An 18,404-nucleotide genomic window follows, 5' to 3' on the forward strand; every position below is an offset into this window, starting at 1 on the left:
CAAAAACACTTCCATTTTAAATATAACCATAAACAAAAGTTGGCAGAAGTTGGCAGAAATATTGTTGGTAACGTAGCGGGATTGATAACTAATATAATGGAAATTTAATTTTGAAAAGACCAATAATTATTTGGTTCTGTTGTACTGGTTTCTAGCTTGCTCTTCTCTGTTATAATAGGATTTGCCATTATCATCATTAAGAAATAAGGATTTGTTGACCAAAAACGAAAAAAGCTGAGTGATTTTCTGGAAAAGTTTCTTAAAAGGACGTTCTAAAATGCAAGGGTTTGTGAATTAGTTAAATATCTCTTTCAGGCTTTAATTAATTTGTTTTTATATGTTATATATTGCAAAGCTATAACTCGCTTTAAGGCTTTGACCACTCAATTAGGAAATTACACTCGTAAGGATAATAGGGCATCATTAATTATTAATACTCGATGAGCAATTCGTTATAGATCCAAATTAAATTATATTGGATATAACTAATTTGGGTTGGTCGAATGATCAGCTCACTCGTCCGCTTAAGTAAGTGTCAAGAGCTTCGAACTCGTCTTATGTATGCAGCAACCCATTAGCCTGCGGCAACAAAATAAAAGTATATTGGGTATAAGTTGAGTTAATACTCAAAATGACACCTGAAATTTGATTCCCAACTTAATTTAACTCTCCAATTTTCAATTGATTCAAATTTTACCCTAAAACTTTAAGGCGTGACTCAAGTTGACCCTTCTATCCATTTCTGTCACTGGAGAAATAATGTAGCACGATTAAATGACGTTGTTTTGCTATTTGCACTTAAACGACGTTGTTTTACTCCCCCCTCTTCATCTTCCTCCTCCTCAATTTGATCAGTAAATCTCCATCTCTTTCTTCCTTCCTTCCCTTCTTCTCACCCTAAGATAAACAGGATAACTTGTTGATCCAATCATGCTGCTCGTTGAACTTATGCTACTTTGATACCAAGATAGCTTGATTCCTATTGGATCTTCTGGTAGCCCTTCAACAATGGATGTGCCATTTATTTTACGGTAGCAACAACTCATGTTCCATTGATTCCAATAACCTCCCTTTATTCGATGAAATAGTACCGTCTCCCTTCTACGATGCCGCTGCTGGAATTTTCGTATTGGTGACTCTAGGTTTCGTTTTTAAATGTTTTTTTGAAACTTCTCCTATGACAATGCAACATCATGATCACCATATGTACCATCACCATCATCACATCATGGACTAGAGAATCATGAAACAAGATACAAGTGATAACAACCTTTAAAAATCTTTTTAGATTCTCTTAGATAATTCATTCCAGACTTCTCACGAGTGCGTCCAGGTATATGGCAGCAATAGCAGTTGTTCCTGGCTAACACCGACGAGTTTTTTTATTGTATTTCTCCAATGAGAAATGGTGGTGATTGTGCTGCATTTAAATGTGATAACACTATCATTTTAAGTATTAATAATGTCAAATTTCAGGAGTTATTTTGAGTATTAACTCGGTATAAGTTATTCCATTCTATGTTGTCCTAATATGATGAATATGTATATATAGTCACTCTATTAGATACATAAGGATTTCAACAAACGATGGATTGATGAAGCGCCTAAACGAAGATTAATGGAATAATACAATACTTTGATAGAGATATGTAGTACAATATATGTATAAATTAATTAATGGGTTGTAATGAGCAATAAGTATAAAATTAAAAAAATGAAAACAAACACTAAAAGTTTCAAAAAATTGATTTATCTATACAGAATTAAGTATGATTTTGGTCTTTATAGTTTAGCCTGAAAATCAAAATTGTTGTTAAAATTTTTTGTGTTCAAATTCACTCTTAACTAACGTTCAATTTGGTTTTAAAATCTTCATTTTTATTTAAATCTTAAAATTCTTTATTAAATTACCTCTCAAAAAAAGTTATAAAATTTTTGTAAAAAAGAAAAAGAAGGAAGAGAGAGAGGCACTGCCGCCTCCTTGCAGCTCCCTTTGTTGTGATCGTTGTTTCTGCTCCTGCGCCAGCGTGTCTATGGGCAGGTAGAGGAACGCGGCGGCGAATGCCAGTTTCGTGATCCGCAATAACACAATGGAGACGATGTCAACGCAAACAGATCGGACGGTAGTGTCAATCGAATAGGCGGCCAAACACGGTTGTAATCATTTTGGACAAAAATGGAGCTAGTACGTCGCCATGGAGGCTTGCCTGAATAGCTATGGACGTCCATTCCTTTCACATAGAAGCTCAAATTCGTGCTTCTGAAAGCGAAGAGAGAAAGTGCGAGGGTGGTGGTGGGGTGTGGAAGGAGTGCTACGCTGCTTCTCTCCAATCTTTCGCGTGTTGCTTTGTTTCTCGTCATTCTCATTGAGCTATTTCTCCCTCGTCAGGGTGCTGCTTGTTGTGCTTCTTGGTCTCGTTCATGTTATTTTTCTTCTCGTCGTTGTCGATGAAATTTTGGTAGGTGAACTGAGTCCTTTTTTGTTGAGTTCTTGTTGTGTTATGTTGATTTGTTAATTTGTTTTATTAATTTATTAATTTTTCAATTTAATGTCAAACATGATTTTTCAATTTGTTGTGGGTGAGGATAAAGAGCAAAAGAGTGTGATAAGAAGGAGAGAGAGAATAACAAATATAAGGGTTTTTTTATCCGAATAATAATTTTAAAATAAAAATTTAACGTTAAAGATGATTAAACAAAAAAAAATATTATGGATGATTTTAATTTTCGACTAAAATGATAAAAATCAAAATCGTACTTGTATATCATATCATAAGAAAATAAATTGAAATAGTGGGATATTATGTAGATACTAAAATTAATTATTATATATTTATGTATAAATATAGGTGTTTTGTTTAATTTATTTTTAATGTATATTTTATATTTTAATATTTATATACTAATAAAAAATTTTAGTAACTAATTTTAGTATATGTTGATATTAATTACATATACCGGAGCTGAATTTGTCCTGAAGTGTAAGCTAGGATTCCTTCATCAATCAACCAAATAACAATCCATAAAAAAAAATTCAGCAATTTGCATGTGAGAGCAACATGTAACTAACACAGAGATGACTCATATTTTGTCCATAACAAGCACACACACGAGGCTTTATCCAAAGACAAGGGCTACCAAATAAGTAAATAATGCCAACCCTAATTTATAGCTATAGTGCTTGCTTGACATATACCACCTCATCAACAACAATGAATAAATAGTTCTATGTTACATCCACAGATCGAAATTCCATATTCGGCTACCTATAAATTATTTGAATTTACACAACATAAAAATAAGCAACTATTATAAAAATATTAGATGACTAACTATTTTTTTTAACCTTTAAGTCAATAATAAATACTAGGTAATTCTCTATCTTTTTTACAGCACACTTGTTAGACCATAACATTCTCTTTAACTTTATAAAAAGTTAGAATATTTTTATATTGACAAGCTTTAGATACGAAAAAATCTACGACCAATTCATTTATCAATGTGTCCGATTGGTTTAGGTTTGTAGAATGAGAAACGAACTGGTGAATAGATCTGAAACAATCTCAATCAATTAATAAACTCCAATTACATCAGTTCGAGTAAGTAGATACTTAATTAAAAATGAAATTTTGTAAAAAAAATTGAAAAGAAAAAGAAAAAATTTAAAAAAAATTCTACAAATATATAATTGTCAAAAAAGAATAAAGAGTAATATATCATCAAATTTATATTTAAACAAATATTATAATTTGGTACACTTTAAGTCTTTAAAGTTGTATATATTTATTATATTTTATTATTTTTAAATTAATATAAATCTAATTGAATTAGTTCAAATTTTTACAACTCTATAATCAATACCCGAATCAGTTAATATTGGATTTAATCGGGCCTGATTTTATTATATTTGGTTATCCGTTGAGTAGAAAACTAATTTAATTAGATCAGATCGATTTTTTTCAGATAATTAAATTATCTACCTCCGTAAATATCTTTAGTTAGGCCTTTGATAGTTGTTTGGGTCATTCAACCCACCATGTTACAACTGTTGGGAATAATACACCATTTTCTCTTGAGAAAAGATCTTTTACAGAGAAATAAAATAGACACAATCACAACACAAGAATTTAACGTAGAAAACCCCAATTACTGGAGAAAAAACTACGGCCGTTGCCAAATGACAACCAGAGAATATCACTATGTGAAAATTGTTACAACACATAGACTTCTTTCTCTCTAACACCGGCACCCCAGTACACCCACACTCTCAAAACAAATATTTAACTACACCTCACAACACTCTCTCATCAAAGAGTATAGAGAAAAAGAAAAGTCAGAGACAAGCTTTAAGTGTTTCCGACTGGTACAAAAAATATAGAGAATTTAGCCTCATATTTATAGCCTAGGTCACCCACTCCATTTGCTATCCTAAGTAATGTGGGACTAATTCAACCAAATCCTAACGATCTCCACCTTGATTGAAATAGTCACACATCTTCAGCTTCCATAGTCAACACCGACAATTCTTTGCTGTCATTGTCTATACCGACAATCATAGTTCAGAGAACTATCATACTCCACCATGAAAGTATACTCACTTGTAATTAGACCACTCCAAACATTTCGCTTTGGTACAGATCGAAACCTTGCTGAAAATTCATGGTGCAACTTCCAAATTGGCTTTTCTTGGAAGTTCTTCAGCCATCGACCTAACTCCGCCACACACCTTGCATCTCAACGCCAACCAATGCCCGTGTGCAATTGTGGACCCGATGCCACAACTTATCCTTATCCATGGTAGTGCGGCAATACCATGAGGATACTTCTTGTCTTTTACGCCTTGTGCAAACCTAATTGTATCAACACATCCTTGACTTGTATTTGCCACAAGTCAAAATTGATTCTTCCATCAAATTTCTCTATTTCAAGCTTCACAGCACTTGAATACCCTGACATTGTTGCAACCGTATACTGGAATAGTATAACTCAACTGTAGACCGTGCACTAGGAAGGGTCCCTAGGAAAGAGAGGTGGGTCACAATGGATACACTTAAATACCAAGTCTTTCCTTAGCCAGAACCTTTCCAAACTGCACTCTCACAGTGTCACACTGCCTTCCAGCAACAACAACAGCAACCAAAGATCAACCTCAAGCCACAAGACAAAATTCTTTTCTGATGTGGAAGGTCAGACTAGGCTGCAACCACAGAGCATACTAAGAATAAATCCCACCAAACCGAAGCTCTGATACCACATGTTGGGAATAATACACCATTCCCCCTTGAGAAAATACCTTTCACAGAGAAATAAAATAGACACAATCACAACACAAGAATTTAACGTGGAAAACCCCAATTACTGGAGAAAAAACCACGGCCATTGCCAAATGACAACCAGAGAATATCACTATGTGAAAATTGTTACAACACATAGACTTCTTTCTCTCTAACACCGGCACCCCAGTACACTCAGACTCTCAAAGCAAATATTTAACTACACCTCACAACACTCTCTCATCAAAGAGTATAGAGGAAAAGAAAAGTCAGATACAAGAGCTTTAAGTGTTTTCGACTGGTGCAAAAAATATGGAGAACTTAGCCTCATATTTATAACCTAGGCCACCCATTCCATTTACTATCCTAAGAAATGTGGGACTAATTCAACCAAATCCTAACAACAACAGAATTATTCTTGGTGTTTTACAATAATATGATTTATATTGAGTCACTTAATATTTATTTTGATCAAATTGATTGAATCAACCAATCTAGTATATGATTTGTTTAAAGAGAAATGAACATCAATACTTTTAGTGGAAAATAAAATAAAGTTAACTATAATGTTGGCTCAAATACAAGAAAAAAATGTTAGTCACTTAATAATGTTTCTCCTTTTTTAACCAATTTCATAAATGATGATATTTATATTAATGGATAAAGTATATTTTTTGTTTCTAAAGTTTGACAAAAGTTTTTAAAATATTTCTATATTTTATTTTGTTTTAATTTTGTTCAAAAAGTTTTTGATTTGCATCAAATATACTTCTAATGACTAATTTTTTTAAAAAATGTAAGACCAATTCAATAACAATTTCATAAGTACAACCCTCAACACAAGCAATGCAAATCAAGCATAATTTGTATGTATTATTGTTAGATTAGTCTTAAATTTTTTGAAAATTTAGCCTCAAAGGTATATTTGTTGCAAATAAAAAATTTTTGGGATAAAATTAAAACAAAATAAAATTTAAGAATATTTTTAAAATTTTTGTCAAATTTTAAAGACAAAAAATATACTTTACCCTATATTAATTTATAATCAAACTTTTATCTCACATGCATCCAATAGGATAATATTGACGTGGAGAATTAAATTATTCTATCTTGATATATTGCTCGATATAGACATTTTTTAATTATACACTATTAGAGGAATAATTTTAACGGCTGTTTATTTTATTTTTAATAGTAATAAAAACATCTGATAAATATTTGTTGGCAATTAAAAATTATTCGTCTTATATTTTGTTATTAAAAAATTTTAGTAGTAATTATACAATTGTCGATAAAAATCTTTTTAATAATTGTTAAAAGTATATAATTATTAGCATAACATATAGTAATATCAACAAATATATAATTGCTACAAAAATATAAGTTAAATAAGACATATAGCGACTATTATGTTATTATTACTAAAAATTTGTCTCTAAAAGTAAGGATATACACAAATCAGATATGTTACTCGCATTTTCAAATGTCGGATCCGATCTAATCCGCAAATTTATGAATTGGATATCGGAAATATTAATAGAATAAAAGCTTATTTAAAAACATATTTTTATATAAAAAAATTCAATAAAACACTGTTTTTTTACACTTTTATACTTGTTTATTCCTAAAACAACATTAAAATACACTAAATGTCTAAAATAACTGCAAATACTTAAAATAAAACAACAATACTAAAACAAATTGATCCCTTCTTAAAACAGCAGCCATTCATATGAAATACTAAAACAACACCACTAAACCCCTTATCAATACCACTAAACAAGTTGATCCCTTCTCCTTCAAATAGTAGTTCAATTCGACATTTTCCTTTTTCCAATCAAGTGAAGCTTTTTAAATTTCAGTAACCATTCATTCCTATTAAGATACCAATTAAAAACAATAACATCATGCAAACACCATAATTCATGATATCTAATTATAAAGGAGGACGACGAATCGACGGGAACAGAAGACGACGAATCAACAAGAACGGAAGACAGCAATGTGGTAGGAATTGAGTACGGCAAGGCAGCAAACACAAAGGACGTCAAGGCAACAAGAACAGGGGACCATAGACTGGCGGTGAAAACTGAAAGGAGGACGACAATGTGGCAGGAGCTGATAAGTACGATTGATGAAGAGAACGCGGTAAGAATGTAAGGTGGTAAGGCGACGAAAACATCTGAAACACGAACCATGATCATTGAAGAAAGAGAGGCAAGAATGCGATGAAGAGGATGAACGTGACTACGCGAGGAAGAACGCGACAAATATGGATCGGAGGAACAATGGGCAATTTCCAGCGAGCAATTTTCGGTGGTGGTCAGGGAAGAAGGAATGGCCAATTGGTGTCCCTCGTCTCTAAGGCTGCATTTGTTTATAAAGACATGACACTGACACAGAGCGAGACATAAAATCGTGTTTGACAGAGGAGACATGGACAGAGACAATGTGTCCAGAGACACTAAATTAGTGTATTTTGTGTTTATCTTGACAGAAAGGACATGTAGACATTAAAAAGGGGCACAACTTATTTTTCATTATTTTTGTTAATTTTTCATAATTATATTTTTCGTCTCAAATTTTTTGAATGAAAAAATGAGAATAAATTAGATTTTCATAATTTGTTATAATTTATCACTAAACAGAATACAAGAACACAAAATTTTGTGTCTCTGTCCTTTATAACTTGTTCTCAGTGTCTTATCTTATCCCGTTCTTAAAAACAAAAACACAAAATTTTGTGTCTCTGTCCTTTATAACTTGTTCTCGGTGTCTTATCTTATCCCATTCTTAAAAACAAACACAGCCTAATATGGGTGAGGGTGAGAGGGAATGGTTGCAGACTTGTAGCGCCAAAAGAGAAACGTGAAATTAGGATTCACAATTGACATAGGCTGAAGTAAGTAATATATATAATTTATTTATCGGAAATGTTTGGTAATAAAAGAAAATCAGCCAAAAACAACCATAACTTATCTTATTTAACATTTATTAATTGTTGCGATAATTAATGAATGTTAAATAAGGCAACTTCTGGCTGTTTTTTTTTTTTTGTCTCCCTAGCATTATTCTTTATTTATTTATTAGTATACAGATATGCGAATTGAATTTGTGGATACAGATTAAATAGATATCCGCGATCCAATCCTTTAAAAGTGTGGATTGGATTATATCTTAAGAGTGTGGATTGGATTATATCTGCACTTTGCAAATCGAATGCGGGATAATTACTATGAATATGTGGATATGATCCAATACATAAATATTTCTAACTAAAAAATTGATTTTTATTGCAATGTATGGTAGTTAATATAGTGTACCCAAAATTAGCTTATAGGTTTTAGTTAAATCAAAATTGTAGATAACATTCAAGTTATGTGAACCAAAATTTCCACATTAACAGTACACTAATAGTTGTGAGAGAAAAAATTGTCCAAAAACTAATTGGAGTTAAATTTTTAATTCAACGTGTAGTATTTAATTGGTCATTTTAGTTAAAAAAATTAAATTGACTCATCCTTCAATTTTAAAGACCAAAATTATCATTAGGTTGATTTTATTTACTCCTCTTGATGTGATTGAAATTTTAATAATTGAAATATAAATATCTTATGTCAAGGGATCTGAAAATATATCTAAATAAATATTGATAATTTAACTTACCTAATTTTTATAAATAAAAAAAAATCATGATATGCTGATATCTATTTAAAGACAGTAACGTATCGTTAAATCAACGCAACAGGAAGTTGCCCTCAAATTAATGTTCTGGTGAAGAAATTTGTCATCATCCACATTCAAAACCACACGGGGCCAATTACATGAGGTTACTTTGAGTATCTAAACATGTATATATTAAGTACATTTTTCCGTACACTAAGGGACAATGGCAATGTGACATTTCTGAGATCACCAAGTCACGGAATATTTTACATATATAAATTATAATATAATGCCATTTACTATTTGTTTTTCTTTATTATGTGTTAGGATTTCCAAAAAAGACAAAGAAAGAAAGAAACGAAAAAAAAAGGCATGAGGTCAAGAAGAACATGGTTAGTTTAGGCTTGCGTGCAAGACTTTTTTTTTTAAATAATAATTAGTCACGATGATAATAACGTGCGTTATAGCCTTTGAAACGGAAGCTTTCAAGTTCACCGTTGCATTGTTTGATTTGTCTCCCTTCTACTCCCACACCCGTAGAGGCCGAGCTTAATTGAGATAATGAAATCATGATTTTTCAAATTTTTTATAAAATAATTAATAATAATTTTTAAAAAAAATAAAAAATAGTTCAATTGACTCAAATATTTTATTATAATTTAAAATATTTTTTTTAAAAAATACGTTATTTTATTTCTCTATTCGCAACTCTCTATTTAACAAGCAATATTCTCTATTCAAGTCACTAAAAACTTGAAGTGTATTATTATAAACTATTTTATATTTTTTATCTATAAAATTATTTATTTATTATCTTATTAGTAACAAACTTAAAGAATAATTATATTTATAAATTTTATTTTGGTATAAATATTATTATCAAACTTTTATATTAAATATGGTCCTCCAAAATTTTGTTTCAAGCTCCATCAATGTCCACCCCCTCCGAATAAGAATATCAAAATAATGTTATTTGTATATTAAAATTAGTTATTAAAATTAATTATTATAAATATATAAATATATATTTAATTTATTTTTAATATATATTTTATATTAATAACTAATTTTAATAATTAATTTTATTATATACTTAATATTTTTTTGGTGATATTGTATACTTAATATGATTATGATAATATAATAAGACATAAAAAGACGATAATAAAATTTAATAAGTGTTGATCGAAAAACATTTTCGATAAAAGTAAGTGGAATCGAAACGAGTCAAGTATGGTTTTTCGAGAAGACACGCGCGCAAGTATAAAGTTGGAGGTAATCAATGCTGTTTTGGTTTTCGATTGTTTTGTTGATTGAGTGAGCCAAATCGAGGAGAAGACTCGATTCGAAAAATTGAGTAAGGTCTTTGAAAGAACCGGTCGAATAGTTGTGAAAGTGGGAAGTTAATAGCTTTTATTGCACGAGAAGATCATGGAGAATATCTACAATCATACGGCGGGAACGGTTACTAAGAGATACTGCACTTCAAATTTGAAATGTTGTATTTAATTTTAATTAATTACTAATTAATCGCCAGTTATGTAAAATTAGCTTATAAATATTAGAAAATCGTCGTGAATAGGGGTGGAACTTTTACTCAGAAAAAACACTCTAGCACTCTCACATCCAAGCGAATTCCTGAGTTTGCGATCGAGTTATATTTTCTGGAGAGTTCCTTCCATCTTCTTCTTTTCTTTAGTTTATTTTTCTGTAAACTTAACATTTCAATTAATTTTATTTACCAAGTGTTCTTTATCTTTATTTGTTCAATTTATTCTTCTGCATTTGAATCTTTCATGTCGAAATTCTTTGATCCAATCAAAGGTATTTTATTGTCTTCTTTTAATTTCATTGCAAACCTTTCCATTTATTATTTATTTAGTTTTCAAAATTCTAATTTCTAAGTCCTTTTTTTTATTAATTTACAGATTTACTTTATTTTAATTTTTAAATTTGGTCTAATCGAAGACGCTTTGATGCACTTCTAGAAAACTGGTACTTACACAGAAGAGTAGGTTTCGCTCCCAGATCATTAGATATCGAACTACCATCGATTTGCAAAAAATCGACAAAACAATAAGTAAATTATTAATTATCTAATTTTCTAATTGTGAGAGATTGGATCATTTATATAGTTTTAATTAAATAAAAAAAAATTTACTGATCCTCTAATATGTTTTGTAGAGTAAAATATATTTGTATCAAATTTAGTCATTTTTTCAGAGATATTAACATACTAAAAATTACATTGCTAATTTTGCCGGCACAACTCAGAAAATTGTGTTTTCTTTAATTTTACTGGTGAAATAGACCTGATAAAAAATTACAAAATAATAATTTTCTTAAATGAATAATCCTCTCAAATTAGTATAGCTTGGCCGCTAATTCCACTTCAAGACTCTTGGTGAGGTGATTATATATATATATATATCTCGGTTGTCGAAGAACAAAAAAAGCAGAATCATGCAGAAGATACTTTATCGCTTAAATCAATATATATAGTATAATTTTATAAGGGGAGTACGCTTTACTTTTTCTCGGTTACAATTTTGAGAAATAAGTGTTTTATGATATAATAACGTACATGTCAGTTACTTTAGACGAAATATAGCATTTGTGTAACTGAATTATAGTTCGATTATAACGGACATATGAAATACATTAAAAAAAAAAAAACAATTTTGCTGTAATTAAATAAATGGCAATTAATGAATTTTTATTTAAATAAAAAATTTCCCTAAAAATTTGTCAGCGTTGCATTCCTACTTTATCGAGTATCGACTCTGTTCTAGATAAAGAACCTGAACGAAGCTCGGTACTTGAGAGGCAGCGCCGAGAGCGCCGAGTTGCTCTTAAGTTATCATTTTCTTTCAAAGAAGGAAGTCACTCTCCAGGGAATGTGAAAAAGGGGGGAGAGTACCTGTAAAAGGCACTCCGATTCTTAAGTTAGTATTGTATAGATTTCTCGTGTATCCTAAAGAAAAAATCTTACCTTTCTTATATAAGGTGGGATATTGATCGGTTACCCATTGCATGATTATGCTCGTTTAAAGAGCACTTATGACATATCTAGACGTTACGATAATCAGTCTATTGTTGGGGTCGGATTGTTACCGTTTAGACGAATTATAGCTTGTTTTAGCCGAGCTGTAACGCACGATACCGAGTTATAGCTCTTTATGTGTAACGGCCATATCACAGCCCCAAGTTTAGTCTGGAGATATTTTTAAATGAAGTAGGTTGAGCTTTTGACGAGTTATAACTCGGTGAGTGGGTTATATGTGTGGCCTCCAGGACAACATACTTCATTAAAAAATAAGAATAGATTATTAATTAGAAGTTGGTAGAGGTGACAGTGATTAAGTGAAGTGAGAGAAGCTATTAAATGCGGTTTAATAGAGTGTGGGAATTCTTAGACTCTTCTGTGCCGTTTGATCTGATTGATGAGACGGTTCGTGCAACTGAACCGGTTATTAGCATGTTAAATTAACTTCTTTGGAACCCAAGTGGATTTTGAATGTAAACTTTGCTTCTTTTAAAAAACGTTTGGGTGGATTCCTTCTAAAATAAAAAATGAGCAAAAGAGGTATGTGCGCACTTTCCTTCTTCACCTTCTGCATTCTCTACTCCTTTTCTCTATTGTTTCTGTAAGTTTTGGAAAAATAGGTTTTGAAGTTTCGAAAAAGGAAAAAGTGGATTGGTCATACGATTGGGTTGGTGAGGACGTGAAATTTCGAGTTTCTTTGTTTATTGATAATGATGCTGTGAAGGAAGTAGATTCGAGTAAGATAGTTAGGGTAGGGTCTGGGATACAGGTGGAGCTTTTGCCATGTACTGTGGACGACTGGATATTTCACAGGGGTCAGGGATTCGAGTTCTTTTTTATGTATAGTTGTGTGGTAGAAGAGTTGAAGGTTAGACTTCCATTTACAGAGTTTCAATGTCAGATACTAAGACAGTTGAATTGTGCCCTGTCGCAGCTTCATCCCAATGGATGGGCGTTTCTGCATTGTTTCGAGGTGCTGATGGAATTTTTGGGGGGAAAACCCTCAATAGAATATTTTTTCTGCATGTTTCAGGCGAAAGGGGGTATGGAAAGGTACATGGGTGAATTTGAACAGTACCCCAGGGTTTGGTGTTTTTAAACTGTATAAATCCTCTTTCAAGGATTTCAAGGAGATGTTTTTGAAGGTCAGAAGTAAGGAGGATGAGTATCCGTTTTATCTAGATGATAAATTGGGTGAGAAGTTTCCATTGTGGTGGTGCTCAGAGCCTCAAAATATCTGATAGAGGAATGAGTGTATTATCGAGTATCTGATAGAGGCTGTTGATCGAAAGGAGTTGGTTTCAGTGTTTGAATTACTGCAGTGGGAGAAAAATAAGCAAGATGTAATAGAGTATTTAGGTGAGTTGATTTGAATATGTAGGCATTGTAGCCGTTGTTGATTGTTTTCTCATTGTTTTTTTTTAGGTGGTAAGTACCCAGGAGTTTCTGTGGCTTCATTGAGAGCTCGGTTTAAGAGCAAAAATATTGATAAAGATGGATCGTCATCAAATCCTGACAAGGCAGTTGGAGTGGGCGAGGTGAATCAGCCTCCCCCAAGACGAAGAAAAATTATATTGAAGAAGAGGAAGTCAGATGTTGTAGATGTGTCAGAGGATTCGAGTGAGCAGGGTAAAGAGGCCAGTTTGGAGGATATTACTATTTTCATGGAAAACTAAAAAAGGCTACATGATTTCATTGAGCATGGTGATGGACTATCAGTTTGGGGGAAGGATTTTCCGTTTATGTCTGTGACTGACGAGGTTTGTCAGTCATCAACAGATGTATCTCTGGCTGGAGAGGTTGGTAATGTTGCCATTGGACAGTATATGTAGGTATAGGATGTATAGTTGTTATTTGTATATAGATAGGTAATTTGTTGTTAAATTAATGAATTATTATTATTATTATTATTATTATTATTATTATATATATATATATATATATTGTTTTTGAAGGTTCTCGGCCTGAGGCTTGCGAGCTTAGGGCGGATCCAAGAGATTTGGCACAAGAAGCTTTTGGGAGAAAATGAGTAGGCGAAGAAACTGAAGGAAGAGGTTGTTTCTAAGGCTACCACTATTGTCAAGTTAAAAAGTAAGCTTGTTGAAACAGAACAGGAATTGTAGATAGTGAAGGACAATTATGCCAACGAAGTTGAAGCTATGAAGAAAACGGAAGCTGACCTGTGCAGCATGAGGACCCAAGTGATCGAGGTTACTAAAAAGTTCAAAGCTTTGGAAAAGAGCAAAGTGATTGAGATTTTGGATTCTTTTGTCGAAGGTTTCGAGCGTGCAATGCTGCAGGCCAAATTTCTGGTGCCGGATTTTGACTTTTCTGCAATAGACCCGGGAAAGATTGTTCGGGATGGAATGATGGTAGATGATGATGATGATGATAGGCCTGTAGAAGATGGTGATGAAAATAATTCATAATTTAGTTGTTGTTAGATGGTTTTGTTAACTTTTGTTGTGTTTATTTTGAGATTTGTTAGTTCCCTTTAGGGTGAAAAACTGTTTTTGAAACCTTGGCCGTATATTTTGCGTGAATTTTATTGGTTGCTCTGGGACTATTAGTATCTATAATTTACTTGTATTTGGAAAATTATTGAGCTATTTGTTAATGACGGATTTTGCATTTTTGGGTGTGTACGCCATGTATATAGTTGGCGTTTGTTTGGATTTGGATTGATCGATTGAGATTGAATGTTTGAAAAAATTGATCGGATGTTTGATTTTCACGTTGGAGTAGTGATTGTATTTTCAGATCAGAATGTAGAATTGAGATTGCAATTATAAATCGATTAGACTGTGACTGAGCACGAGGCTGAGATGTGATGAAAGAAAGCAATTAAAATGGTGGAAATAGTTAATCTGAGTATCCTTTGGGTACAAGGGTATAGGTAGGCTCGCCTCGTTAAAACCTCTCCAAGCAAAACTCTTTTTGGGAAAAATCTTGCGAGTAGGAAAAAGAGTACGAGCCTGGCCATGTGTGTTAGCTATGAAATTGTTTCAAATAAGAAATATTCCACGTGTTAGGTATGGGAGTACCATTCAAAGATTCTAGTCGATATGCACTGTTGCCAAGGACTTCGATAACTCGGAATGGGCCCTTCCAGTATTCTGCGAGCTTCCCATGTATGGGAGGTCTTCTTGCATGCTCGGTTTTGTGTAACGCCAAGTCCTTTACTTGGAAAGATTGTGGAACCATTCTTTTGTTATGTCTTCGAGCTATAAGCTGCTGCATTGCTTGCTGATGGAGTGTTGCGTCTGTTCCGATTTCTTTAATGGTGTCAAGTTCGGTCTGCCGAGCTTCTTCATGATTGTCTACGCTAGTTCTGACAGAGCTTTGAGAGATTTCCAATGGTATCATGGTATCAGATCCGTACACCAACCAAAATGGTGTTTCTTTTGTTGTTGACTGTACGGTAGTATTATATCCCCATATGATCTCAGGTATAAGTTCGGCCCAGAGGCCTTTGGCGTCATCTAGTTTTTTCCTTAATGCATGTAGGATGACCTTGTTGGCTGCTTCTGCGAGGCCGTTTGTCTGTGGATGTTCCACTGAAGAGAAGTGTTGCTTTATTTTTAAGTTCTGCAAAAAAGATGTAAACTTCTGATCGACAAACTGGCAACCATTGTTAGTAATGATACGGCGAGGTATGCCAAATCTGCAGATAATATTCTTCCAAATAAAAGAAATCATTTGTTGTGATGTTATTTTAGCTAAAGGCTGAGCTTCGATCTATTTTGAAAAGTAATCAATAGGTACTTCTAGGAATTTTACCTGACACGGTGCCAATGGAATAGGACTGAGAATATCAAGCCCCCACTTATCGAAAGGCCAGCTCACGTCCGAGTAGTGCAGCTCTTCTGGTGGAATATGTATAATTGGAGAGTGCTTCTGACAATTGTCGCAAGTCCTGACCTTATTAGCACAGTCCTGATGTAAGGTGGGCCAAAATAAATTCTGCACGAAGAATTTGTATGCCAAACTCCGAGCTCCCACATGGGTACCACAGATGTCCTCGTGGGCCTTGTATATAGCCAAATTGCCTTCGTTTCTTGAAAGACATCTCAACAGGGGACGAGAAAATCCTCGTCTATATAAAGACTTATTGAATATTGTAAAGAATGATGCTTGCCGGCGAAATTTTTTCTTGTTGTTAATGTCCGAAGGGATGTTTCCCGTCCTTAGATTTTGCAAATACGACCATCGCCAGTCCTGTTCCTGCTCAGTACTTAAAACTTCAGTTAGATCAATACTTGGTGTGAATAAAGTGGATTGGTATAAATGTGAGAATCGTGAGTGTGTGCTTGCTAGTTTCAAGAGAATGTCTACTCGGTGATTTTGATCCTGAGGTATGTGATGAATCTCAAACTTTGCGAAGCATGAGATTAAATCTTTTACCAATCCCAAGTATTTTGCCAGTATAAGATCTTTTACTTGAAAAAGGTCGTTTACCTGCTGGACGACTGATAGGGAATCGCAATATACCTTTATTTATGAGATGTGTAGGTCTATAGCTAGTCTTAGTCCTACAATTAAAGCTTCGTATTCTGTTTGATTATTGCTCGCTTTAAAACAAAGGTGCAATGACTGTTCCAGGATAAAACCATTAGTTCCTCCAAGTCGAATTCCTGCACCACAACCCTGCATGTTGGAGGCGCCGTCCACATATAATGTCCATTCTATGTTGTGTTCGGTGGAGTCAGGGGGTGTAGACTCAGCGACGAAGTCTGCCAGGAATTGAGACTTGATTAGCCCCCTTCCTTGGTATCTTATATCAAATTCTGACAACTCGACCGACCATTTGATTAGTCGGCCTGTAATTTCTGGTTTGTGTAAGACCTGTCGTAGTGGCTGGTCTATCCGGACATGGATCACATGACTCTAAAAGTAAGGTCGGAGTCTCCTTGCTAAGAATACCAATGCTAGTGCCAACTTCTCAATTTTCGAATAATTAAGCTCAGCATGTTGCAAGGTCTTACTGACAAATAGATCGGATGTTGGACGTGATTTTTTTCTGCAACAAGAACAGAGCTTAAAGCCCAGTCAGTGATGGATAAATAAAGGAAAAGTTCTTCCCCTTGCAGAGGCTTCTTCAAAATAGGTGGTTTGGAAATTGTTTCTTTTAGAGTAGTGAAAGCTCTTTCGCAGTCTTCAGTCCAATGGAAAGAACTCTTCTTTTTTAATGTTTTGAAAAAATGAGATGATTTGGAAGCTAAACATGGTAGGAATCTAGATAAAGCAGCTAGCCTCCCTATAAGGCGTTGTACATCTTTTATCGTTTGTGGGCTGGTCATTTCCAATATAGCCCGCCATTTATCCGGGTTAGCCTCGATGCCTCGGCTAGTTAACAAGAATCCCAAAAACTTACCTACCTGTACCGCAAAGGCACATTTCTCAGGGTTTAGGCGCATGTTGTATCGTCGGATCTGACCAAAGATTTTGGTAAGGTCATTCACATGTTGATTTCCGACTTTTGTCTTGGCAACCATGTCATCGACGTAAACTTCTATCTTTCGTCCGATCTGTTTTGCGAACATCTTATCCATAAGACGTTGGTAAGTTGTTCCTGCATTCTTTAGGCCAAAAGACATAACTTTATAACAATAATTACCGTGTTCAGTAATAAAAGCAGTTTTACTCTTATCATAAGGGTGCATAATGATCTGGTTGTACCTGGAGTAAGCATCCATGAAACTTAGTATTGCGTATCCGGAAGCATTATCTACCAAAGAATCTATGGAAGGTAGAGGATAAGAATCTTTGGGGCATGCCTTGTTGATATCAGTGAAATCAACACACATGCGCCACTTACCGTTTTGTTTTCTTACCATGACGACGTTTGCTAGCCAAGTCGTGAATCTGATCTCCTGAATGAAACCTACATTGATAAGCTTTTGAGTTTCCTCTAAGGAAGCTTATTTTTTCTTGGGTCCTAGGTTTCGTTTTTTCTGAGCTATAGGTCGGGCAGACAGGTTTAGAGCCATTTTGTGGGAGATGACTAGAGGATTAATCCTGGGCATATCATCAAGTGTCCATGTAAACAAGTCGGCATGCTGCTGCAAGAATTGCTCTATTGCGTGCCTTTTGTCGTTTCTGATAGCTGTACCTACATAAGTATACTTGTTAGGGTTGTTGTTAAAATATATTTTTTGCGAATCCTCGGTTGGCGTTTGTCGGTCCTGGAATTCTACTCTTGGGTCTAGATCGGCCAAGGTGGGGTCATCTATGGAGATCTGGACGTTGTTAACTTGAGACCCCTTAAGTCGGTTGGGTAGCTTCATACTGATGTTGTAGCATTGATGCGATTCGCGGTGGTTGCTATGGATCGTAGCAATGAGATCGTCTTACACAGGAAACTTAACACAGAGATGAACTGTAGATACAATTGCACCAAATTTATTTAAAAAGGGTCG

General features: G+C 33.8%; 1 protein-coding gene across 1 annotated transcript; it reads right to left on the minus strand.

The window, feature by feature from the left end:
- Positions 1–14,973: 14,973 nt before the first annotated feature.
- Positions 14,974–17,822, minus strand: LOC140176862 (uncharacterized). The gene is made up of 4 exons (XM_072208418.1): positions 17,603–17,822; positions 17,364–17,557; positions 15,766–16,209; positions 14,974–15,573 (listed from the first exon to the last, which is right to left on the minus strand). The coding sequence occupies exons 1-4, from the start codon at positions 17,820–17,822 to the stop codon at positions 14,974–14,976; spliced, it is 1,458 nt and encodes a 485-aa protein (XP_072064519.1).
- Positions 17,823–18,404: the final 582 nt, after the last annotated feature.

The sequence above is a fragment of the Arachis hypogaea genome, chromosome 12 (genome assembly GCF_003086295.3).
Source record: "Arachis hypogaea cultivar Tifrunner chromosome 12, arahy.Tifrunner.gnm2.J5K5, whole genome shotgun sequence".
Taxonomy (NCBI): domain Eukaryota; kingdom Viridiplantae; phylum Streptophyta; class Magnoliopsida; order Fabales; family Fabaceae; genus Arachis; species Arachis hypogaea.